Below are 23,472 nucleotides of genomic sequence, written 5' to 3'. Positions count from 1 at the left end.
TCAGCTACACATTTTATAGGTCTTCTTTTGATAAATTAAAAGGCACTATTCATTCATAATTGAGGTGAAAGTTTATGTAGGTGCCCCAAACTGGGGTCATACTTTTCCATAAATGACTAACCCCATGTTACCAACATTACACATCATTGTGCTTATTTTGTATACACTGTTTGACTTTTAAAACAGAACTTAGCCATGTTAACGCTTTGAAATGATTTGATATTTGTTCCAAGACAAAGACAACTAAACCTGCTGCAATGAGCCCAAGTGAACCCACACGAAGAAGCTTCAAGCCTACAACAGAGGGGCCAAGTACATCCTCAAAGATGCTCATACATCAGGTCAGTGGTTTTTAGAACAATGCATAAACCAAACATAGGTCAGAGGAGAGTTTAAAGAACAAAGACACATTACTCAATGTTTTTTAAAACTTTATTTAACTAGGCAAGTCAGTTAAGAACAAATTCTTATTTACAATGACGACCTACAGGGAACTGTTCAGGGGCAGAACGACAGATTTTTACCATGTCAGCTCGGGGATTCGATCCAGCAACCTTTTGGTTACTGGCCCAACGCTCTAACCACAAGGCTACCTGCCACCCCAAGTTCACATGCGTTGCCACTGACAGAGAACAAGGTTGTGTTGAGGCCGGAGTTACCTCTACAGTTGAGCACTGAGAACATGAACTTATCTTTCTGACCGAGTCTCCACTCAGGATCCAGAGCATCAATAATGCACTGCAGCAGCTCAGGTTTCACATAGATAGACAGGGCCAAGGCTCAAATGGGGGGGGGGGTCCCTTAATCTGTCAACACTGAAGCACACCAACACGTTTACTTGGAACCTCTTAATGTACACAATAGAGAAGCAGCTTGATTTCCATACACTAGCCTATTTGAGATGTGTATATCAATAACACATCCATGAAACTAGAAAACAGTTACTTTGTAATATGTTATTACAATTAATTATTACACAAGAGAAAGTATGCCACATATGTCAAGGTGTAACATTTTATTGTGCCGTCTACTTCAATTTCAGAACACTTAGTGAAGTGAAGACTCCAAATGTCCTTGAGAAAAAAATATATATAACTAATAGTTTGAGATCAAGTGAAAACGCATTCATACACTTCTGGAGATCGGGCAGGCAGTTTGAACTGAATGCAAGATACTGTAAGAAAACAGCTGAGTGTAGAGCTTTCATTCAATACAGTCTTTCTTCACAAAATAAGTGCCCCTTTATGAGTCCGTTCGTCATTCAAACTGGTGGCTTTTTCCTGTTTCTGGAAGCTCGGTCCTTGCTGGTGGGTGTCACTCGGTGCAGCTGCATGGTACGTAGGGTTGCAAAATTCCAGTAACTTTGGCAAAATTCCCAGGTTTTAAATAAATCTAAATTGGAAAATTCCTAGGAAAGTCTAGGTAAACGTGGGAATCATGGGAAAGTTACCATAATTGTACAACCCTGCTGAAAAGGTAAGGGGAGCTACTGTGTGGGCAGAGGGATGCCTCTGGGGTCTGTGACTTGGCCTTCCTGTAGGTTCTTCACCAGCTGTGCCAACCAGCGTTTGGTGGTGGTATCGTCCTTCAGGACTTGGGCAAACGTGGTGTCTTTAAGCTGGTCTGGTAGACACTGACGGAGGGCCTCTCGGGCTCTGGTGTGGGGGCAGAGGTGAGAAAAACAAAGTCATGTTAGTTATGATAGTGAGTAAGCCACTTTCAGCAGAATCAATTATCTATCAAGATAAGACCATGCCCACATCCAGTGTTTTCAGAGTTCGCAACATCACTTCCCCAATATGCTTTTGTTTAGTAATTCCTGAAAATTTGCTTCAAAACACTGAAGGATTGAACACAGACTAGCAACAGCAGGTCGAAGAGTTGATTTCAATACCTGGAGTTGTCTGATAGGCGCAGGTAACAGCGGACAACATGTTTCAAAAGACGAGCAGAGGGCTCTTTGGAGAGCTGAAGAACCATTTTGCCCTGAAAAAGACAGTTGTATAAAAAATCATTTAGGGGGCAACCAATGTCTAGAAAAGTATAATATTTTGAATATTGGTTAACCTTGATCTTACAAGTATCATGGCCACATGGGAGAAGCGTTCATACGTTTGGCAAATGTATGCCAGCCCTGTGTCATCAAGGAGTATTTTCTGTAGTATAAAAGTTGCTACCTGTGGAACAAAAAATTAGGGTTGAAATACATGTATCTTTGGAGAGACAGAGCGAGAGACAGGTACAGAGAGCGAGATGCAGAGAGCGAGATGCAGAGAGCGAGAGAGATGCAGAGAGCGAGAGAGATGCAGAGAGCGAGAGAGATGCAGAGAGCGAGAGAGATGCAGAGAGCGAGAGAGATGCAGAGAGCGAGAGAGATGCAGAGAGCGAGAGAGATGCAGAGAGCGAGAGAGATGCAGAGAGCGAGAGAGATGCAGAGAGCGAGAGAGATGCAGAGAGCGAGAGAGATGCAGAGAGCGAGAGAGATGCAGAGAGAGAGATGCAGAGAGCGAGATGCAGAGAGAGATGCAGAGAGCGAGAGAGATGCAGAGAGCGAGATGCAGAGAGCGAGAGCAAGATGCAGAGAGCGAGAGCAAGATGCAGAGAGCGAGAGCAAGATGCAGAGAGCGAGATGCAGAGAGCGAGATGCAGAGAGCGAGATGCAGAGAGCGAGAGCGAGATGCAGAGAGCGAGATGCAGAGAGCGAGAGAGAGATGCAGAGAGCGAGAGAGAGATGCAGAGAGCGAGAGAGAGATGCAGAGAGCGAGAGAGAGAGATGCAGAGAGCGAGAGAGAGATGCAGAGAGCGAGAGAGAGATGCAGAGAGCGAGAGAGAGATGCAGAGAGCGAGAGAGAGATGCAGAGAGCGAGAGAGATGCAGAGAGCGAGAGCAAGATGCAGAGAGCGAGAGCGAGATGCAGAGAGCGAGATGCAGAGAGCGAGAGCGAGATGCAGAGAGCGAGAGCGAGATGCAGAGAGCGAGATGCAGAGAGCGAGAGCGAGATGCAGAGAGAGCGAGATGCAGAGAGCGAGAGAGATGCAGAGAGCGAGAGAGATGCAGAGAGCGAGAGAGATGCAGAGAGCGAGAGAGATGCAGAGAGCGAGAGAGATGCAGAGAGAGAGAGAGAGATGCAGAGAGAGAGAGATGCAGAGAGCGAGAGAGAGATGCAGAGAGCGAGAGAGAGATGCAGAGAGCGAGAGAGAGATGCAGAGAGCGAGAGAGAGATGCGAGAGAGAGATTGCAGAGCGAGAGAGAGAGATGCAGAGAGTGAGAGCAGAGATGAGAGAGAGAGAGATGCAGAGAGCGAGAGAGATGCAGAGAGCGAGAGAGAGAGAGATGCAGAGAGCGAGAGAGATGCAGAGAGAGAGAGATGCAGAGAGAGAGATGCAGAGAGCGAGAGAGATGCGAGAGAGATGCAGAGAGCGAGAGAGATGCAGAGAGCGAGAGAGATGCAGAGAGCGAGAGAGATGCAGAGAGCGAGAGAGAGCAGAGATGCAGAGAGCAGAGAGAGAGAGATGCAGAGAGCGAGAGCAAGATGCAGAGAGCGAGAGCAAGATGCAGAGAGCGAGAGAGATGCAGAGAGCGAGAGCAAGATGCAGAGAGCGAGAAGATGCAGAGAGCGAGAGCAAGATGCAGAGAGCGAGAGCAAGATGCAGAGAGCGAGAGCAAGATGCAGAGAGCGAGAGCAAGATGCAGAGAGCGAGAGCAAGATGCAGAGAGCAAGATGCAGAGAGCGAGAGCAAGATGCAGAAGATGCAGAGAGAGATGCAGAGAGCGAGAGCAAGATGCAGAGAGCGAGAGAGATGCAGAGAGCGAGAGAGATGCAGAGAGCGAGAGAGATGCATCGAGAGAGATGCAGAGATCGAGAGAGATGCAGAGAGAGAGCAAGATGCAGATGCAGAGAGCGAGAGCAAGATGCAGAGAGCGAGAGCAAGATGCAGAGAGCGAGAGATGCAGAGAGCAAGATGCAGAGAGCGAGAGCAAGATGCAGAGAGCGAGAGCAAGATGCAGAGAGCGAGAGAGAGATGCAGAGAGCGAGAGAGAGATGCAGAGAGAGAGAGAGAGATGCAGAGAGCGAGAGCAAGATGCAGAGAGCGAGAGAGAGAGAGAGATGCAGAGAGCGAGAGAGATGCAGAGAGAGAGAGATGCAGAGATGCAGAGAGAGAGAGAGATGCAGAGAGAGAGATGCAGAGAGCGAGAGAGATGCAGAGATCGAGAGAGATGAGAGAGCAGAGAGAGATGCAGAGATCGAGAGAGATGCAGAGAGCGAGAGCAAGATGCAGAGAGCGAGAGCAAGATGCAGAGAGCGAGCAAGATGCAGAGAGCAAGATGCAGAGAGCGAGAAGATGCAGAGAGCGAGAGCAAGATGCAGAGAGCGAGAGCAAGATGCAGAGAGCGAGAGCAAGATGCAGAGAGAGAGCAAGATGCAGAGAGCGAGAGCAAGATGCAGAGAGCGAGAGCAAGATGCAGAGAGCGAGAGAGATGCAGAGAGCGAGAGAGATGCAGAGAGCGAGAGAGATGCAGAGAGCGAGAGAGATGCAGAGAGCGAGAGAGATGCAGAGATCGAGAGAGATGCAGAGAGCGAGAGAGATGCAGAGAGCGAGAGCAAGATGCAGAGAGCGAGAGCAAGATGCAGAGAGCGAGAGCAAGATGCAGAGAGCAAGATGCAGAGAGCGAGAGCAAGATGCAGAGAGCGAGAGCAAGATGCAGAGAGCGAGAGCAAGATGCAGAGAGCGAGAGCAAGATGCAGAGAGCGAGAGCAAGATGCAGAGAGCGAGAGAGATGCAGAGAGCGAGAGAGATGCAGAGAGCGAGAGAGATGCAGAGAGAGAGAGAGATGCAGAGAGCGAGAGAGATGCAGAGAGCGAGAGAGATGCAGAGAGCGAGAGAGAGATGCAGAGAGCGAGAGAGATGCAGAGAGCGAGAGAGAGAGAGATGCAGAGAGCGAGAGAGATGCAGAGAGCGAGAGAGATGCAGAGAGCGAGAGAGATGCAGAGAGAGAGAGAGAGAGAGATGCAGAGAGCGAGAGATGCAGAGAGCGAGAGCGAGAGATGCAGAGAGCGAGAGCAAGATGCAGAGAGCGAGAGCAAGATGCAGAGAGCGAGAGCAAGATGCAGAGAGCGAGAGCAAGATGCAGAGAGCGAGAGCAAGATGCAGAGAGCGAGAGCAAGATGCAGAGAGCGAGAGCAAGATGCAGAGAGCGAGAGCAAGATGCAGAGAGCGAGAGCAAGATGCAGAGAGCGAGAGCAAGATGCAGAGAGCGAGAGCAAGATGCAGAGAGCGAGAGCAAGATGCAGAGAGCGAGAGCAAGATGCAGAGAGCGAGAGCAAGATGCAGAGAGCGAGAGAGATGCAGAGAGCGAGAGAGATGCAGAGAGCGAGAGAGATGCAGAGAGCGAGAGAGATGCAGAGATCGAGAGAGATGCAGAGATCGAGAGAGATGCAGAGAGCGAGAGAGAGATGCAGAGAGCGAGAGAGAGATGCAGAGAGAGAGAGATGCAGAGAGCGAGAGAGAGATGCAGAGAGCGAGAGAGAGATGCAGAGAGCGAGAGCGAGATGCAGAGAGCGAGAGCGAGATGCAGAGAGCGAGATGCAGAGAGCGAGAGCGAGATGCAGAGAGCGAGATGCAGAGAGCGAGAGCGAGATGCAGAGAGCGAGAGAGATGCAGAGAGCGAGAGAGATGCAGAGAGCGAGAGAGATGCAGAGAGCGAGAGAGAGATGCAGAGAGCGAGAGAGATGCAGAGAGCGAGAGAGAGATGCAGAGAGCGAGAGAGAGATGCAGAGAGCGAGAGAGAGATGCAGAGAGAGAGAGAGATGCAGAGAGCGAGATGCAGAGAGCGAGAGAGATGCAGAGAGCGAGAGAGATGCAGAGAGCGAGAGAGATGCAGAGAGTGAGATGCAGAGAGTGAGATGCAGAGAGTGAGATGCAGAGAGAGATGCAGAGAGAGATGCGAGAGCGAGAGAGAGATGCAGAGATGCAGAGAGCGAGAGAGATGCAGAGAGCGAGAGAGAGCGAGAGAGATGCAGAGAGCGAGAGAGATGCAGAGAGCGAGAGAGATGCAGAGAGCGAGAGAGAGAGCGAGAGAGATGCAGAGAGCGAGAGAGATGCAGAGATCGAGAGAGATGCAGAGATCGAGAGAGATGCAGAGAGCGAGAGCAAGATGCAGAGATGCAGAGAGAGAGCAAGATGCAGAGAGCGAGAGCAAGATGCAGAGAGCAAGATGCAGAGAGCGAGAGCAAGATGCAGAGAGAGAGCAAGATGCAGAGAGCGAGAGCAAGATGCAGAGAGCGAGAGCAAGATGCAGAGAGCGAGAGCAAGATGCAGAGAGCAGATGCAGAGCGAGAGAGATGCAGAGCAGAGAGATGCAGAGATCGAGAGAGATGCAGAGAGCGAGAGAGATGCAGAGAGCGAGAGAGATGCAGAGAGCGAGAGAGATGCAGAGAGCGAGAGCAAGATGCAGAGAGCGAGAGCAAGATGCAGAGAGCGAGAGCAAGATGCAGAGAGCGAGAGCAAGATGCAGAGAGAGAGCAAGATGCAGAGAGCGAGAGCAAGATGCAGAGAGCGAGAGCAAGATGCAGAGAGCGAGAGCAAGATGCAGAGAGAGAGCAAGATGCAGAGAGCGAGAGAGAGATGCAGAGAGATGCAGAGAGCGAGAGAGAGAGATGCAGAGAGCGAGAGAGAGAGATGCAGATGCAGAGAGCGAGAGAGATGCAGAGAGCGAGAGAGATGCAGAGAGAGAGAGATGCAGAGAGCGAGAGAGAGATGCAGAGAGCAGAGAGAGAGAGATGCAGAGAGCGAGAGAGATGCAGAGAGCGAGAGAGATGCAGAGAGCGAGAGAGATGAGATGCAGAGAGAGAGCAAGAGCAGAGAGCGAGATGCAGAGCAGAGAGAGAGCAAGATGCAGAGAGCGAGAGCAAGATGCAGAGAGCAAGATGCAGAGAGCAAGATGCAGAGAGCGAGAGCAAGATGCAGAGAGAGAGCAAGATGCAGAGAGCGAGAGCAAGATGCAGAGAGCGAGAGCAAGATGCAGAGAGCGAGAGCAAGATGCAGAGAGCGAGAGCAAGATGCAGAGAGCGAGAGCAAGATGCAGAGAGCGAGAGAGATGCAGAGATCGAGAGAGATGCAGAGATGCAGAGATGCAGAGATCGAGAGAGATGCAGAGATCGAGAGAGATGCAGAGAGCGAGAGCAAGATGCAGAGAGCGAGAGAGATGCAGAGAGCGAGAGCAAGATGCAGAGAGCGAGAGCAAGATGCAGAGAGCGAGAGCAAGATGCAGAGAGCGAGAGCAAGATGCAGAGAGCGAGAGCAAGATGCGAGAGCAAGATGCAGAGAGCGAGAGCAAGATGCAGAGAGCGAGAGCAAGATGCAGAGAGCGAGAGCAAGATGCAGAGAGCGAGAGATGCAGAGAGCGAGAGAGATGCAGAGAGCGAGAGAGAGATGCAGAGAGCGAGAGAGAGATGCAGAGAGCGAGAGAGAGATGCAGAGAGCGAGAGAGATGCAGAGAGCGAGAGAGAGAGATGCAGAGAGAGAGAGAGATGCAGAGAGCGAGAGAGAGAGATGCAGAGAGCGAGAGAGATGAGAGAGATGCAGAGAGCGAGAGAGATGCAGAGAGCGAGAGATGCAGAGAGCGAGAGATGCAGAGAGCGAGAGAGATGCAGAGAGCGAGAGCAAGATGCAGAGAGCGAGAGCAAGATGCAGAGAGCGAGAGCAAGATGCAGAGAGCGAGAGCAAGATGCAGAGAGCGAGAGCAAGATGCAGAGAGAGAGCAAGATGCAGAGCGAGAGCAAGATGCAGAGAGCGAGAGCAAGATGCAGAGAGCGAGAGCAAGATGCAGAGAGCGAGAGCAAGATGCAGAGAGCGAGAGCAAGATGCAGAGAGCGAGAGCAAGATGCAGAGAGCGAGAGAGATGCAGAGAGCGAGAGAGATGCAGAGAGCGAGAGAGATGCAGAGAGCGAGAGAGATGCAGAGATCGAGAGAGATGCAGAGATCGAGAGAGATGCAGAGATCGAGAGAGATGCAGAGATCGAGAGAGATGCAGAGAGCGAGAGCAAGATGCAGAGAGCGAGAGCAAGATGCAGAGAGCGAGAGCAAGATGCAGAGAGCGAGAGCAAGATGCAGAGAGCGAGAGCAAGATGCAGAGAGCGAGAGCAAGATGCAGAGAGCGAGAGCAAGATGCAGAGAGCGAGAGCAAGATGCAGAGAGCAAGATGCAGAGAGCGAGAGCAAGATGCAGAGAGCGAGAGCAAGATGCAGAGAGCGAGAGCAAGATGCAGAGAGCGAGAGCAAGATGCAGAGAGCGAGAGCAAGATGCAGAGAGCGAGAGAGATGCAGAGAGCGAGAGAGATGCAGAGAGCGAGAGAGATGCAGAGAGCGAGAGAGATGCAGAGAGCGAGAGAGATGCAGAGATCGAGAGAGATGCAGAGATCGAGAGAGATGCAGAGAGCGAGAGCAAGATGCAGAGAGCGAGAGCAAGATGCAGAGAGCGAGAGCAAGATGCAGAGAGCAAGATGCAGAGAGCGAGAGCAAGATGCAGAGAGCGAGAGCAAGATGCAGAGAGCGAGAGCAAGATGCAGAGAGCGAGAGCAAGATGCAGAGAGCGAGAGCAAGATGCAGAGAGCGAGAGAGATGCAGAGAGCGAGAGAGATGCAGAGAGCGAGAGAGATGCAGAGAGCGAGAGAGATGCAGAGAGCGAGAGAGAGATGCAGAGAGCGAGAGAGAGATGCAGAGAGAGAGAGAGAGGCAGAGAGCGAGAGAGCAGAGAGAGAGAGCGAGAGAGATGCAGAGAGCGAGAGAGAGATGCAGAGAGCGAGAGAGATGCAGAGAGCGAGAGAGATGCAGAGAGCGAGAGAGATGCAGAGATGAGAGATGCAGAGAGCGAGAGAGAGAGAGAGATGCAGAGAGCGAGAGATGCAGAGAGCGAGAGCGAGAGATGCAGAGAGCGAGAGCAAGATGCAGAGAGCGAGAGCAAGATGCAGAGAGCGAGAGCAAGATGCAGAGAGCGAGAGCAAGATGCAGAGAGCGAGAGCAAGATGCAGAGAGCGAGAGCAAGATGCAGAGAGCGAGAGCAAGATGCAGAGAGCGAGAGCAAGATGCAGAGAGCGAGAGAGATGCAGAGAGCGAGAGAGATGCAGAGAGCGAGAGAGATGCAGAGAGCGAGAGAGATGCAGAGAGCGAGAGAGATGCAGAGAGCGAGAGAGATGCAGAGAGCGAGAGAGATGCAGAGATCGAGAGAGATGCAGAGATCGAGAGAGATGCAGAGAGCGAGAGCAAGATGCAGAGAGCGAGAGCGAGATGCAGAGAGCGAGAGCGAGATGCAGAGAGCGAGAGCGAGATGCAGAGAGCGAGAGCGAGATGCAGAGAGCGAGAGCGAGATGCAGAGAGCGAGAGCGAGATGCAGAGAGCGAGAGCAAGATGCAGAGAGCGAGAGAGATGCAGAGATCGAGAGAGATGCAGAGATCGAGAGAGATGCAGAGAGCGAGAGCAAGATGCAGAGAGCGAGAGCAAGATGCAGAGAGCGAGAGCAAGATGCAGAGAGCGAGAGCAAGATGCAGAGAGCGAGATGCAGAGAGCGAGAGATGAGAGCGAGATGAGAGAGAGCAAGATGCAGAGAGCGAGAGCAAGATGCAGAGAGCGAGAGCAAGATGCAGAGAGCGAGAGCAAGATGCAGAGAGATGCAGAGCGAGAGCAAGATGCAGAGAGCGAGAGCAAGATGCAGAGAGCGAGAGCAAGATGCAGAGAGCAGAGAGCAAGATGAGATGCAGAGAGCGAGAGAGATGCAGAGAGCGAGAGCAGATGCAGAGAGCGAGAGAGATGCAGAGAGCGAGAGAGATGCAGAGAGCGAGAGAGAGATGCAGAGAGCGAGAGAGAGATGCAGAGAGAGAGAGAGATGCAGAGAGCGAGAGAGATGCAGAGAGCGAGAGAGAGATGCAGAGAGAGAGAGAGATGCAGAGAGAGAGAGAGATGCAGAGAGCGAGAGAGAGATGCAGAGAGCGAGAGAGATGCAGAGAGCGAGAGAGATGCAGAGAGAGCGAGAGAGATGCAGAGAGCGAGAGAGATGCAGAGAGCGAGAGAGATGCAGAGAGCGAGAGAGATGCAGAGAGCGAGAGAGAGCGAGAGAGATGCAGAGAGCGAGAGAGATGCAGAGAGCGAGAGAGATGCAGAGATGCAGAGAGAGAGATGCAGAGAGCGAGAGATGCAGAGAGCGAGAGATGCAGAGAGAGATGCAGAGAGCGAGAGATGCAGAGAGCGAGAGATGCGAGAGATGCAGAGAGAGAGATGCAGAGAGAGCGAGAGAGATGCGAGAGAGATGCAGAGAGCGAGAGATGCAGAGAGCGAGAGATGCAGAGAGCGAGAGCAAGATGCAGAGAGCGAGAGCAAGATGCAGAGAGCGAGAAGATGCAGAGAGCGAGAGCAAGATGCAGAGAGCGAGAGCAAGATGCAGAGAGCGAGAGCAAGATGCAGAGAGCGAGAGCAAGATGCAGAGAGCAGAGATGCAGAGAGCGAGAGAGATGCAGAGAGAGATGCAGAGAGCGAGAGAGATGCAGAGAGCGAGAGAGATGCAGAGAGAGAGAGATGCAGAGAGCGAGAGAGAGATGCAGAGAGCGAGAGAGATGCAGAGAGCGAGAGAGAGATGCAGAGAGCGAGAGAGATGCAGAGAGAGATGAGAGATGCAGAGAGAGAGAGATGCAGAGAGCGAGAGATGAGAGAGAGAGAGAGATGCAGAGAGCGAGAGATGCAGAGAGAGAGATGCAGAGAGCGAGAGATGCAGAGAGCGAGAGATGCAGAGAGCGAGAGATGCAGAGAGCGAGAGATGCAGAGAGCGAGAGATGCAGAGAGCGAGAGATGCAGAGAGCGAGAGATGCAGAGAGCGAGAGATGCAGAGAGCGAGAGATGCAGAGAGCGAGAGATGCAGAGAGCGAGAGATGCAGAGAGAGAGATGCAGAGAGCGAGAGAGAGAGATGCAGAGAGCGAGAGAGAGAGATGCAGAGAGCGAGAGAGAGAGATGCAGAGAGCGAGAGAGAGAGATGCAGAGAGCAGAGAGAGAGAGATGCAGAGAGCGAGAGAGAGAGATGCAGAGAGCGAGAGATGCAGAGAGCGAGAGATGCAGAGAGCGAGAGAGATGCAGAGAGCGAGAGAGAGATGCAGAGAGCGAGAGAGAGAGATGCAGAGAGCGAGAGAGAGAGATGCAGAGAGCGAGAGAGAGAGATGCAGAGAGCGAGAGAGAGAGATGCAGAGAGCGAGAGAGAGAGATGCAGAGAGCGAGAGATGCAGAGAGCGAGAGATGCAGAGAGCGAGAGATGCAGAGAGCGAGAGATGCAGAGAGCGAGAGATGCAGAGAGCGAGAGATGCAGAGAGCGAGAGAGAGAGATGCAGAGAGCAGAGAGAGAGAGATGCAGAGAGCGAGAGAGAGAGATGCAGAGAGCGAGAGAGAGAGATGCAGAGAGCGAGAGAGAGAGATGCAGAGAGCGAGAGAGAGAGATGCAGAGAGCGAGAGATGCAGAGAGCGAGAGAGAGATGCAGAGAGCGAGAGAGAGATGCAGAGAGCGAGAGAGAGATGCAGAGAGCGAGAGAGAGATGCAGAGAGCGAGAGAGAGATGCAGAGAGCGAGAGAGAGATGCAGAGAGCGAGAGAGAGATGCAGAGAGCGAGAGAGAGATGCAAAGAGCGAGAGAGAGATGCAAAGAGCGAGAGAGAGATGCAAAGAGCGAGAGAGATGCAGAGAGCGAGAGAGATGCAGAGAGCGAGAGAGATGCAGAGAGCGAGAGAGATGCAGAGAGCGAGAGAGAGATGCAGAGAGCGAGAGAGAGATGCAGAGAGCGAGAGATATGTACCGTTTTGGAAAGCTCACTGCCAGACTCCATTATGCGAAGGCACAGGGGAATGATTTCTGTTGTCAACAGGAAGTTGATCACTTCCTGCTCATCTGTTTTGACCAAGGCACCTGCCAATCAAACAGGAACAAGTTATAGAGAAACATACATGACACATACTGTATCGTCAAAGTAATTGGATCATTTCATTACTTAGGCAATGACAACAGAGAGTGAGAGAGAAAGAAGAAAATACAGAGAAGGCCTCATAGCAATAGAACCACAAAAATGATATAAAGAATATTTACCGATGACTCCTAGGCTGGTGAGTCGGAGGTACTCAAATGGTCGTGTTTTGCTGACAGTGTGTAAGAAGGGGTACAGGAATAGAGGAATGTGTGCTGCCAGAAATGCCGATCTGTGAAAGACAACAGTAAATAAGTTAGACATTCCGCGTCATATAGAAGAAAACTGACTGTTTTTGTTAATTTCACTGCACAATTCAATCATGATGATAGAAAATCAAGTGACCCACCTTGTCTCTGGATGAGAGGCTACACACTGCAGAAGTGCTAATGCGTTGCATACTCTGTTGGACTGGTGAGCGGTGAGGGTTGGGGGGTTTATTGAGGGGTAGATGTTGACAATTTCCTATTTGTGAAAGAATAAGAAGAGGGTCATCGTCAAGTTTAGAGCCACATTCACAGAGAGGAAAACCATACTACATCCGGCTAGAGACTAGCCAGTGAGTGATATCCACAATCTTACCTGCAGGAGAGCAGCTATAGTTCCACATGAGTGCCATAGCATTGGAGCCAAATCTGGCACGGACTCCCGTTTTTTACTGAGCTCAAGCAGGGCATTCTCGCGGGTCTCTGGGCTGGACAGCTCGTTGATCCACTGGTATATCTTTTCCCTATCCACTTGGGCCAGAGCCGTGGTTACAGCCTGTTTTACAGGAGAGGTGGACACCGTGAGCTAAACTGACATTGTGTTGGAATTATTCCGTTTACCAAAGGGTTAACAACGTGTTTCTTGCCACCTTAATGAATGAATGAGTTAGCTAGGTAGCTAGTGCTAGCTGGCTACCGAAACGGTAGCTAATGGTCAACAGCAATATGTAAATTAACGTTACTTTCATGGATACGGCAACTTTCCCACAAATAGTAGTTAGCTACCATAGCTAGTAGCTGGCTCATTTAAATGTGAATATTATCCAAACAGTTTGCCACATGAGGGGTTAAAAAAGCTCTGTAACAAGTTCAGCATTACAGTTAGCTAGCAACTGTACTGCTGGCCAAATGCAGGCCAGGGATTGGCCTTGTGCTAGCAAAAACAAAAGCCTTGTACTAGCTATTGTTAACCTAGGTAGCTAACGCTAGCAACGATTTCGTGTACTTACTGCTCCTGTAGCCAGCATTCTATGCAGCGCTTGGATATTTTCGAAAAACGTCTAGTAAAATCAAAAAATGTGTTATGTTGTGAAAACAGAGAACGAAGCTCGCGAGAGCGCAACTGCATTCAACCTTTGAACTCAGACCTGCCTCGTGTGACACGCCGGGAAAGTGACGTGACTATTTCCGTCTTTTTCTGTTTTTGACCACTTCAATATTATGCACATTATGCACGACCGACTGACAGATATACAAATAATTTAGCACAAATACATGTGATTTGATATTTTATGAAGGCATTCGTTTTTGAGAATTTTGAGTTTGGGGTCCATAAACAAACGAGGGTGTTGATCCACATGCTCTCAATTGAGCTATAATATCCCATTACGACATGCCTAAATATTGTAATGAAACAGGCAGGGAGCAGGTCCCGAACCTTCGACCTTCTACCCCTTGGTCCGTCGCGCTATCGACTGTGCCGCAAAAGCATGCTCGTGTGGCATAGTCGATTTCCGTGCATATAAACCCATGGTCGTTACAATATAAACCTTAACTATAAACATTTTTTAAATGTAACATTTATTTATCTAGGCAAGTCAGTTAACAACAAATCCTTATTTGCAATGACAGCCTACACCGGCCAAACTCAGACGACGCTGGGGTAATTGTGCGCCCTGCCTTATGGACTCCCAATCACAGCCGGTTGTGATACAGTCTGGATTCAACCCTGGTTGTCTGGATTCAAACCTGGTTGTCTGTAGTAACACCTCTAGCACGGAGATACAGTGTCTTAGACCACTGAGCCACTTGGGAGCCCCAAAATAATAACAATCATGCCAGAGAGGTAATCTTTGATAATATTCCATTTTATTATACTCACATTTGGGATGTGTGTACATAACATGAACACCATTTTCTGATGATCTGCATCCCACACACAGAGCAACTAAAGATTGGGTTGAGCACAGTTAGACTTTTTCCTTTTATTTAAACGATTATCTGTTTTTATTCATAGGCATTGAAGTTAACGCCATGTATAGTACCAATGTATTTCAATAGGACCAGGTAGCAGGAGGATTATTCTACTGCACCAATAAGCGCTAAAAGATTTGGCTGTTAGTGCCCAGTTCTATAAATGCTTCTCAGTCCATCCAGATCTCCTCTGTAGCATTACTCATTAACCAGCCCAGCCGACTGTGTTTGTTTTGTTTTGGGGGGGATGATGTGATGCAACCATAGATGGGTGTTCATTAATTGATGTTAGTTAATCCTTCAACAGTTGGCAAGAACACAGTCCCTTGGCCAGAAAAAGTTTCAGAAACACTGGGCTAGATAGCACAGCCTACAGCCTCAGTGGTTGCATCTTCAGTGTATCAAGACCAAAGAAGTCGGCTACATCTTCGTGTAAATATAAACTTGTGGCTCTGTCAATTGGCAGGCCGTCATTGTAAATAAGAATTTGTTCTTAACTGACTTGCCTAGTTAAATAAAGGTTCAATAAAATAAATAAAATAACAACATAATAAGAATCGGCCTGCTTGATTGCTACTTAGCTGAGAAATGCTTTGATCACCTAGCTCAATGCTGATTTCTGAGGATGTTTGACCATTCGAGACTGTTCAATCCTTTGGGACAAATGTCACAGAGGCTATAACAGAGCCACTACTGCCATAGCTAATAATAAGCAACATGAAGTTCTTTGATTCAGATTTAAGAAATCCTATTGGTGAGTGCATATTATGTGTACTATTTATGAAACTGTGTTACTGGTCCCAAAATGTTCAGAAACTCTGCGTACCATAAACACAAGACATGAATACACAATGAATGCTATATGATAATGCAGTGGGGGGTCTAGATCTGTGCACTACTTCACATTTCAGTCATAATTATTGGAATTCTCATTCTCATCTCTGAATAGGACTTAGCCAAGTGTTTACTATGGCTGTGGTGAGAAAGCAGAGGTAACAGCTAGAGTGGAGAGTTCACCAGCTATCTGTCTGTCAGCCTGGATACCTCCTTTGATCATACTGGATTAATTCCTTCACCATTCGCATCCGGTGCTCCAGTATTTAAGTATAACCTACGGGGAATCAGGGATTAGTGTCTGCGAATGTTTCATGTGAGGCTGGCACCATCCGCGCCAGGTCCTGGTAAATATTAGACTAGAGCAGCCTGGGAATCAATGCCAGCTGACCTGGATAAGAGGACAGTGGAGCAAGTTAATGATTCAACCAGTGTTACAGGGGGACAGACTGCTTAAATGTCCCGTTTTGGGGGATGAAGAGACAGACTGGATGGGTTGGTGTGTGCTCGTGGAGCAGAGAGAAAGGGGGAATACACTTCTGCCTTAAATTGGTCTGAGTCCTTGTCTCGGACAACCCAACTCTGTGACTATTACGCATCATGGCTAAGCTGGTGGAGTGTGTGCCCAACTTCTCAGAGGGCCGGAACAAAAAGGTGAGTGGGCGTGGGAGATACAGAAAGTGGGTTACCTGTTGGCACAGCAGAAGGAAGCTGTTAGTAAATAGTCTGTGGTGTGATTAACACAACACACATGATAGCTTTATAGTGGTCATGTAAGAAGACTTTCTGTCGGAAACATCGATCTTGATTACCAATGACATCCATTTTTATTTGACATTTTTCAATATTTTACAAGATCAGTGTGTCTGGAATCAAGCGGGGCTCAAGGAGACTTCGAATACCTAAGCAAACAAAAACTTTTACAGTCTAATCTCAATCCCGAATATGATCTCGAGATACCAACTAAATGTTTTCTGAATAACGGTATATGGACGGAAACAAGTTAAAAGAGTCAATGTGACTTGCTCCAATTCCAGGTGATTGATGCCATAGCAGAGGCCATCTCCAGCACGGAGGGATGCAGTCTGCTCGACGTGGACCCTGGATCCTCCACCAACCGTACAGTCTACACCTTTGTAGGCTCGCCACAGGCTGTGGTGGAGGGTGCACTGAACGCTGCACGCACTGCCTTCCCACTCATTGATATGACCAAACACTCAGGTAGGAGAGAGAGAGACTCTCACATGACTTAGTCAAACAGTTATGTTCAAAGATCCCACACGACTCCTCCACCTTTCATTTGATTTATTTGACCTTTATTTAACTAAGCAAGTCAGTTAAAGAAGACATTCTTATTTTCAATGAGATCCTAGGAACAGTGGGTTAACTGCCTTGCTCAGGGGCAGAAAGACATTTGTACCTTTTCAGCTCGGGGATTCAATCGTGCAACCTTGCGGTTACAAGTCCAACACTAACCACTAGGCTACCTGCTGCCCCACCTCATTTGTAAGTGCAAATAAAGGGTGGCTAAGTACTGTTGATAAGTTGTTTAGTGTGTTTATTGGAATAATATGTATGTTTGTTGTAGGGGAGCATCCACGGATGGGCGCCATGGACGTGTGTCCCTTCATCCCTGTCCAGAATGTCACTATGGAGGACTGTGTCAACTGTGCCAACATATTTGCCCAGCACTTAACAGATGTGCTGCATGTACCTGGTAGGTTTTCCTCTCTGACCTATAGTTAACATATTGGCCATTTACTTTGCTGTGGACAAAGCCACAGGGTCAGTTTCAGTGCAGTGCACCTTGACTCTGTGTATTCTTTCTCATATGGTAATCATCCCTGGCTTACAATTGGCTCATTCATCCCCCTCCTCTCCCGTAACTATTCCCCAGGTCGCTGCTGTAAATGAGAATGTGTTCTCAGTCAACTTACCTGGTAAAATAATGGTATTGTTCTCAGAAAGCCACATAAAGGTGAATAAGACACATTATCGTTTCTCCACAGTGTATCTTTATGGAGAAGCAGCGAGGAAGGAGAACAGGAGATCTCTTCCCTCTGTCCGGGCAGGGGAGTATGAGGCCTTGTCTGAGAAAGTGAGTTTGACCTAACTTCATTGTGTTCGTACCCTATGGGCAACATTTCCCTTGTTGTAAAAAAGCTTAGATCTGTGAAAAACAAGCTAAAAATGAAAAGCGGTACTTTACTTTAGACGTTTTTTTGTGAGAAGAACCATTTTCTGGATCCGCCCTTGTCTCACTAACACTGCTCTAGTTCAACTCCCAGGCTAATTGTTGGCATCGGCTGATGCAGAAGAAATAGACAAATCCAATGTAAAAAAACAACGTCTGTAGCTCAAACACACAATGTTTAAGAGGGGTTGGAAGCACTAAATTATACCGATGTGTCTATTGTCCTCAGTTGAAGAGGACAGAGTGGGCTCCTGACTATGGCCCTGCCGCCTTCGTGCCCTCCTGGGGAGCTACAGTAGCGGGCGCTCGCAAATTCCTGGTTGCCTACAACATAAACCTACTCAGCACCAAGGAACAAGCCCATCGGATTGCACTAGATATCCGGGAACAGGGCAGAAGCAAAGACCAGGTAGGGTAGGCTCGCTACTGTACATCTTGATCGCCCAATGTCAGAAATGAACCACACACAGCTACTTTGGCTTCGGAAGAGATTCCACTAATTTTTCTGAGACATCATTGTTTTCCTCCATCTTTATAACTGATGCTGAACTAATAAAGGCCTATTTTTGAGTCATATGCCTTGTCTGCTTCCAAAGAGAGCAACATGATTGATTTGTATTGTAGCCGGGTCTGCTGAAGAAGGTGCAGGGAATGGGCTGGTACCTGGAAGAGGCGAACATAGCCCAGGTGTCCACCAACATCCTGGACTTTGAGCTGACGCCCGTCCACACTGTTTACGAAGAGATCTGCAACGCTGCCAAGGTACAACAACACAACAACAACCACAGCTGAAAACAGTACAGCATTATTGTACAAAACCCTCTCACTGATCTGGTGGTTTGAACCAGTGACAAAAGGACAACTAATAATGTCAAAACGTTCAGCCAGTTTGACACCTCTCCTTCCTTCCTTCTTCCGCCCAGGACCTGAACCTGCCAGTGGTGGGCTCTCAGATTGTAGGCATCATGCCTCTGAGAGCCGTGCTGGACTGTGCCGACTTCTACATCCAGAGAGACAGGCTCTTCATTGTGGAGGAGGAGCACAAAGTCCGTCTGGTCATCAGTAAACTTGGGCTCGATTCACTTGGGCCTTTCGACCCCAAAGAGAGAATCATAGAGTGAGTACCAATGAGTGCACTATTTCCATGGTCTAAGGGACTTTTTCCCCATTCTAGTCATTCAAATCTATTTCTATGGTTGTGACTCTAGGTACATGGTGGAGAGGACTGAGGAGGACAAGCGTCTGGTGTCTCTGTCTCTGCAGCAGTTTGTCCGCAGCGTCGGGGCCAGAACCGCTGCTCCGGGAGGAGGGTCAGTCTCTGCTGCCGTCGCTGCAATGGTACAACCAACTTTAATATCATGTAGATGACTATATTCCCCTTATGATCTTGCCCAGCACATAGGAATAAACCAATATAAAGTATGTACAATGCAAGGAGTCAAAGGTGTGTGTGTGTGTGTGTGTGTGTGCGTTTCAGGGGGCTGCTCTGGGAGCCATGGTGGGTCAGATGACCTATGGGAAGAGGCAGTTTGACAGCCTGGACAGCATCATGAGGAGACTCATCCCTCCCTTTCATCAGGCCATGAATGAACTGCTGGTCATGGTGGACGCAGACTCCAAGGCGTTCAGTCGCTACATGGTGAGAGGAAAACATATCATGGAAACCTTCAGTCTGGGTTAACCGGGCTAGTGAAAGCAGGAACTATACATGAAAAAGAGACTTAGCTAAACTTATGCCTTGAAAAAAAGAAGAAGTTTTGTCACATACACCGGATAGGTGCAGTGAAATGTGTTATTTTACAGGGTCAGCCATTGTAGTACGGAGCCCCTGGAACAAATTAGGTTTAAGTGCCCTTGCTCAAGGGCACAGACGGATTTTTCACCTTGTCGGCTCGGGCATTCAAACCAGCGACCTTTCGGATACTGCTCCAATGAGCTAACCGCTGGGCTACCTGCCGCTCGATGCGACCCTACCTGACGCGACCCTGCCCTCCCTTTTAGCGAGGCGGAGAGTCGTACAAAATATGATGAATATTTCAGATGATAAAAGTTCAGGTGAAGAGCGAGTGATAAAAACTGTTTTTGTTCCTTGTAAATGCTTGCTTTGAAGGTTAGACCCAAGGTAAGATCTTGATGTTTGCTGTCTTATGGCTTTGCTATGAAAATGTAGTGGAATGTAATCTTTTACTCCTGTTTGATAAGGTTGAACTTTCTCGTTTTCAGGCTGCATTGAAGATGCCAAGAAACACATCAGATGAAGTCAAAAGGTGATTGCCATGCTACCAACATGTGGCAGTTCTGTCGAATCCAAGATGTCAGAGAAGCATGTCATTAAAGTAGATGTGCAATTAAGCACACACACACACACACACACACACACACACACACACACACCTTTAAACAGCACAGCACGTTGGAACTGTTTCAAACCATCTTTACTTCAGATTGACATCTATGGAAACTCATTACTGTACATTCTCCTGTATCCCGCCCTCACCTCATTTTACCTGGCAAGCAACCTGGCCTATCCCTGTAAAGATCTAAAGCAGGCTTTCCCAAAGAAGATGAACTGTAGTTCATTTACTGTCAGCTCACCTGATCTAATAGTATGTAAGGTGTAGTCTTGTAGTCATGGTGTCGTCTTGTCATGCTCCAAATCTATCTAATTTCTCTACTCTTCCTCGTTCCTTTACCTTATACCTATCCCCACCCCTAATCCTGCTTCTACCCCTACCCTGGTCTTTCTTTTGACCTGCCTCTTCCCCTATCCCTACCTATTCCTGCCTTACCATTACCCCTATCCCTGTTCCTGCCCCAGGAGGGAAGATGCCATGCAGGAGGGTCTGAAGCAAGCCGTGGCGGTCCCACTGTCTCTGGCTGAACGAGTCAACCTGCTGTGGCCCTGTCTAAAGGAAATGGTGCTCTACGGAAACGTGGCCTGCAAGTCTGACCTCCAGGTATCGTGACTGAAACCGTGAACAGAGTCCCTGTCTTGTCTATGGACTTTGCATTGCAGCTTTGCAAGCACACCTGAGTGGCTTCTGTGCAGTTGTTTATTTGCTTGAGGGCAGACACCGACATGCTTTAATGACATAACTGTGGAACATTCTGATTCCTGCCAACTGCTTATCTACACATACCATCTTACTGGCATACCGTAAAACAGCATCGCAAAATGCCAGGACACCCATAAGTGTCTCTATTTAGTCTGGTTGCAAAACGTTTTCCTGACAGATGCCCCAGAGCTATGACATGCATTGTACTGTAGACAGCCTACAAAACATCTTCCTTATATGGTTATTTTTTGTGGTGGTGCAGGTAGCAGCTAAAGCCCTGGAAACAGCAGTGTTTGGAGCCTACTACAACGTTGCGATTAACCTCAAGGATATCACAGATGAGTCCTTCAAAGTGACTGTAAGTTACAATGTAGACTATAGGTCTTTCTCGCTCCAAAATGATGTAGCCTAGGTTACAACGTAGGTAATCTATCAATACTGGAAAATGAATCAAAACAACAAAAAAAGCCTTGATTTTGGTGAGAGCCAGTGGATTATTACATTGTTATACAGTTATTTCATAGTTACACTTATACACTGATGTTTTGTGTTTTGCAGACTCAACAGAGAGCGTCAGCTCTGCTTACTGAGGCCAGGGAGAGTGCTAATGCAGTCCTGGATGCTGCAGAGAGAAAAGATTGAAGAAGTTACCACATTACCAAAGCATCACCCACTGCCTGCCTAAGCCTCAAACCAGGCTTTCAAAACCATGAATTCTCATAACACTTTACAAAATAAACTGGGTTCACTCAAATAAATGCTTGATCAACTACTCCTCAATCGTACTCCTTTGCTTTGTTAGGAATTCAAGAAACACTTGCATAATGTACCGTATAGCAGCAGCCAACACCAAGCCAAGATATCACAGTCAAAGTGTTCTAAATCACATTAAATACAATAGTACCACAATGTTTCTTCTTCTCTCTTCGACGTGAAGCTATGATAATAGAGTAGTATTATTTGCTTCTGAATGACAAAAGTGATGCAAGGTGTTTTCTCGGGACATGAACCCCACCCATACCTCAGCTCTACCTGTGTAGTACAACAGGCAGGATGACATGACGGGAATTAAAGGGTGTAGTTTATCCAGTTCCTTTAAGTAAGATACTTGCATATCTCAAATGAGTATTCATTATTCTTTTGATTAAATGTAATGTATTGGAATACCTTTAGACTTTGAACAAGGAACTTTGGGCAGTTCAATCTGTTTTATAGCCTTATATTAATATGATAACACAGTGGTTAAAAAAAACGTAATCCTTTGTTGCAATTTTCTTATCAAAGTAACATATTAAATCACCGGAAATGTTTGCCAGCAGCTCAGGTAAAATACCCTCAATGTTTTGTCTGCTCGACATATAACATTTTTTGAACATATTTTGCCTAGCCGTGTTTTAATGATCATTTTCTTTTTGACTGTTTGTCTCATCTAGGGGGTCGTCACCCCTCAGGGTATGACTTAGATCAGCAGAAACAGCCTCATGGTGGCCCAGGGGGACCGGGGGGGCTGTCCTCCTGGGGATAAGGACCACCACTTTGGGGGGGGACGAGACCATGGTCCTCCAGAGGGTTGATACCCCTCCAGACCGCAGAGGCAGTGATGACCATGGAGGCAGACACAGCCCTGGTGGTAGACACAGCCCTGGTGGCAGACACAGCCCTGGTGGCAGAGGTGATGGTCACCATGGTGATCACCACGGTTGCCATGGAGATCGTGGCGTTAAACACGGTAGCCCTGGTCGTAGAGACCATCACGGTCATGGTAGTGGTATGGAAAAGTGATAGCGATGGTGGTCATGGGCACGGTTGTTGAGGCCATGAGCGTCGCCACAAGTGGCACCGAAGAGTAATATAGTGAAGCAATTCATAAGTGAAATTCAGCCATGATTTTCTGAATTTCCTTGACCCAATAACACTATACATCATCCATGTACCCATTTTATCAACTTGCTTTTAATTGTATTTGAATAATCTTCAAAACTAATAAGCCATTGAAGAAAACTGTTTGGAAAATTGAATTTTCCTTTGAAGATTTACAAAAATTATGGTAACACAAGGAACTTTATCTTATGGTTAAAATATTGTGAGCTACCCTTATTTACTCAGTAGCCATGGAGCTAACACTGACACAACCCACGGTCCAAAATAACACGATGCAGTCACCACCATGCTAAAAAATATGAAAAGTGGTACTCAGTGATGTGTTTTGTTGGATTTGCCCCAAACATAACACTTTGTATTCAGGTCATAAAGTTAATTCAATTTATTTGCCATATTTTATGCATGTTTTAGAATATTTTTTATTCTGTATGGGCTTCCTTCTTTTGACTGTCGTTTAGATTAGTATAGTAGAGTAACTACAATGTTGTTGATCCATCCTCAGTTCTCCTATGAAGCCATTAAACTATTTTTTTAAATCACCATTGGCCTCATGATGAAATCCCTAAGCGGTTTCCTTCCTCTCCGGCAACTAAGTTAGGAAGGACATCTGTATCTTTGTAGTGACTGGGTGTATTGATACGCCATCCAAAGTGTCATTAATAACTGCACCATGCTCAAAGGGATATTCAATGTCATTGTTTTTTTTAACCCATCTACCAATAGGGTGCCCTTCTTTGCGAGGTGTTGGTAAACCTCCCTGGTCCTTGTGATTGAATCTGTGTTTGATATTCACTACTAGACTGAAGGACCTTACAGATAATTGTATGTGTGGGGTACAGACATGAGGTAGTCATTCAAAATTCATGTTTAACACTATTATTGCACACAGATTGAGTCCATGCAAGTTATTATGCGACTTGTTATGCACAGATTTACTCCGGAGCTTATTTAGGCGTGCCAAAACAAAGTGGTTGAATGCTTATTGACTCAAGACACTTCAACTTTTCATTTGTACACATTTCTAAAAACATAATTCCACTTTGACATTATGGAGTATTGCATGTAAGCCAGTGACACAAATTCTCAATTGAATCAATTTTATATTCAGGCTGTAACACATGTGGGAAAGCTAAACTATAGTTAAGTGCTTTATGTTTTTACACATTATCGCCAAATTATTGTTTCCGCTTCAGTAAAGTGACTGTACTATAGAATGTATATTTAATGTAATTGTATATCTTTCAAATTGACTCTATACAACAACAAAAAAGTTGACAGTGCATTTGACTTTTCCCCCACATTTTGTTACGTTAGTTTTATTCTAAAACATTCAAAAG

The 23,472-nt window shown here is 47.6% G+C and overlaps 2 protein-coding genes across 3 annotated transcripts; one reads left to right on the top strand and one right to left on the bottom strand.

Annotated features, from left to right (window-relative positions):
• Positions 1–414: 414 nt before the first annotated feature.
• On the bottom strand, positions 415–13,375 carry LOC118363716 (CCR4-NOT transcription complex subunit 9). 2 transcript variants are annotated; one of them, XM_035744864.2, is made up of 8 exons: positions 13,207–13,375; positions 12,573–12,752; positions 12,340–12,455; positions 12,113–12,222; positions 11,826–11,935; positions 2,079–2,177; positions 1,895–1,986; positions 415–1,655 (listed from the first exon to the last, which is right to left on the bottom strand). In XM_035744864.2, exons 1-8 carry the CDS (start codon positions 13,222–13,224, stop codon positions 1,487–1,489), a joined length of 894 nt encoding a protein of 297 aa, XP_035600757.1. In that variant the 5' UTR covers positions 13,225–13,375; the 3' UTR covers positions 415–1,486. The 2 variants fall into 2 exon arrangements, with proteins under 2 accessions (XP_035600757.1, XP_052344494.1); XM_052488534.1 differs by having other exon boundaries at positions 415–1,668; positions 1,896–1,986.
• A 2,065-nt stretch (positions 13,376–15,440) lies between these two features.
• ftcd (formimidoyltransferase cyclodeaminase) lies at positions 15,441–21,005 on the top strand. Its single transcript, XM_035744862.2, has 13 exons — positions 15,441–15,658; positions 16,042–16,225; positions 16,593–16,721; positions 17,014–17,102; positions 17,428–17,607; positions 17,823–17,960; positions 18,122–18,315; positions 18,407–18,536; positions 18,676–18,837; positions 19,422–19,465; positions 20,017–20,155; positions 20,517–20,612; positions 20,813–21,005. The coding sequence occupies exons 1-13, from the start codon at positions 15,605–15,607 to the stop codon at positions 20,894–20,896; spliced, it is 1,623 nt and encodes a 540-aa protein (XP_035600755.1). The 5' UTR covers positions 15,441–15,604; the 3' UTR covers positions 20,897–21,005.
• The last annotated feature ends 2,467 nt before the right edge of the window (positions 21,006–23,472 follow it).

The sequence above is a fragment of the Oncorhynchus keta genome, chromosome 30 (genome assembly GCF_023373465.1).
Source record: "Oncorhynchus keta strain PuntledgeMale-10-30-2019 chromosome 30, Oket_V2, whole genome shotgun sequence".
Classification (NCBI taxonomy): Eukaryota; Metazoa; Chordata; class Actinopteri; order Salmoniformes; family Salmonidae; genus Oncorhynchus; species Oncorhynchus keta.
This window is presented reverse-complemented; position numbering and strand designations above follow the sequence as displayed.

What these genes read in the sequence shown, in the direction of transcription:
- ftcd (XM_035744862.2), top strand. Translation starts at nt 15,605, where the DNA reads ATGGCTAAGCTGGTGGAGTGTGTGCCCAACTTCTCAGAGGGCCGGAAC. An exon ending in ACATCAGATGAAGTCAAAAG is followed by an intron (nt 19,466 to 20,016) that starts GTGATTGCCATG and finishes TTCCTGCCCCAG; the next exon opens with GAGGGAAGATGCCATGCAGG. An exon ending in ATGAGTCCTTCAAAGTGACT is followed by an intron (nt 20,613 to 20,812) that starts GTAAGTTACAAT and finishes TGTGTTTTGCAG; the next exon opens with ACTCAACAGAGAGCGTCAGC.
- LOC118363716 (XM_052488534.1), bottom strand. An exon ending in CTATAGCTGCTCTCCTGCAG is followed by an intron (nt 12,456 to 12,572) that starts GTAAGATTGTGG and finishes TTTCACAAATAG; the next exon opens with GAAATTGTCAACATCTACCC. An exon ending in GCAGTGAGCTTTCCAAAACG is followed by an intron (nt 2,178 to 11,825) that starts GTACATATCTCT and finishes TTTGTTCCACAG; the next exon opens with GTAGCAACTTTTATACTACA.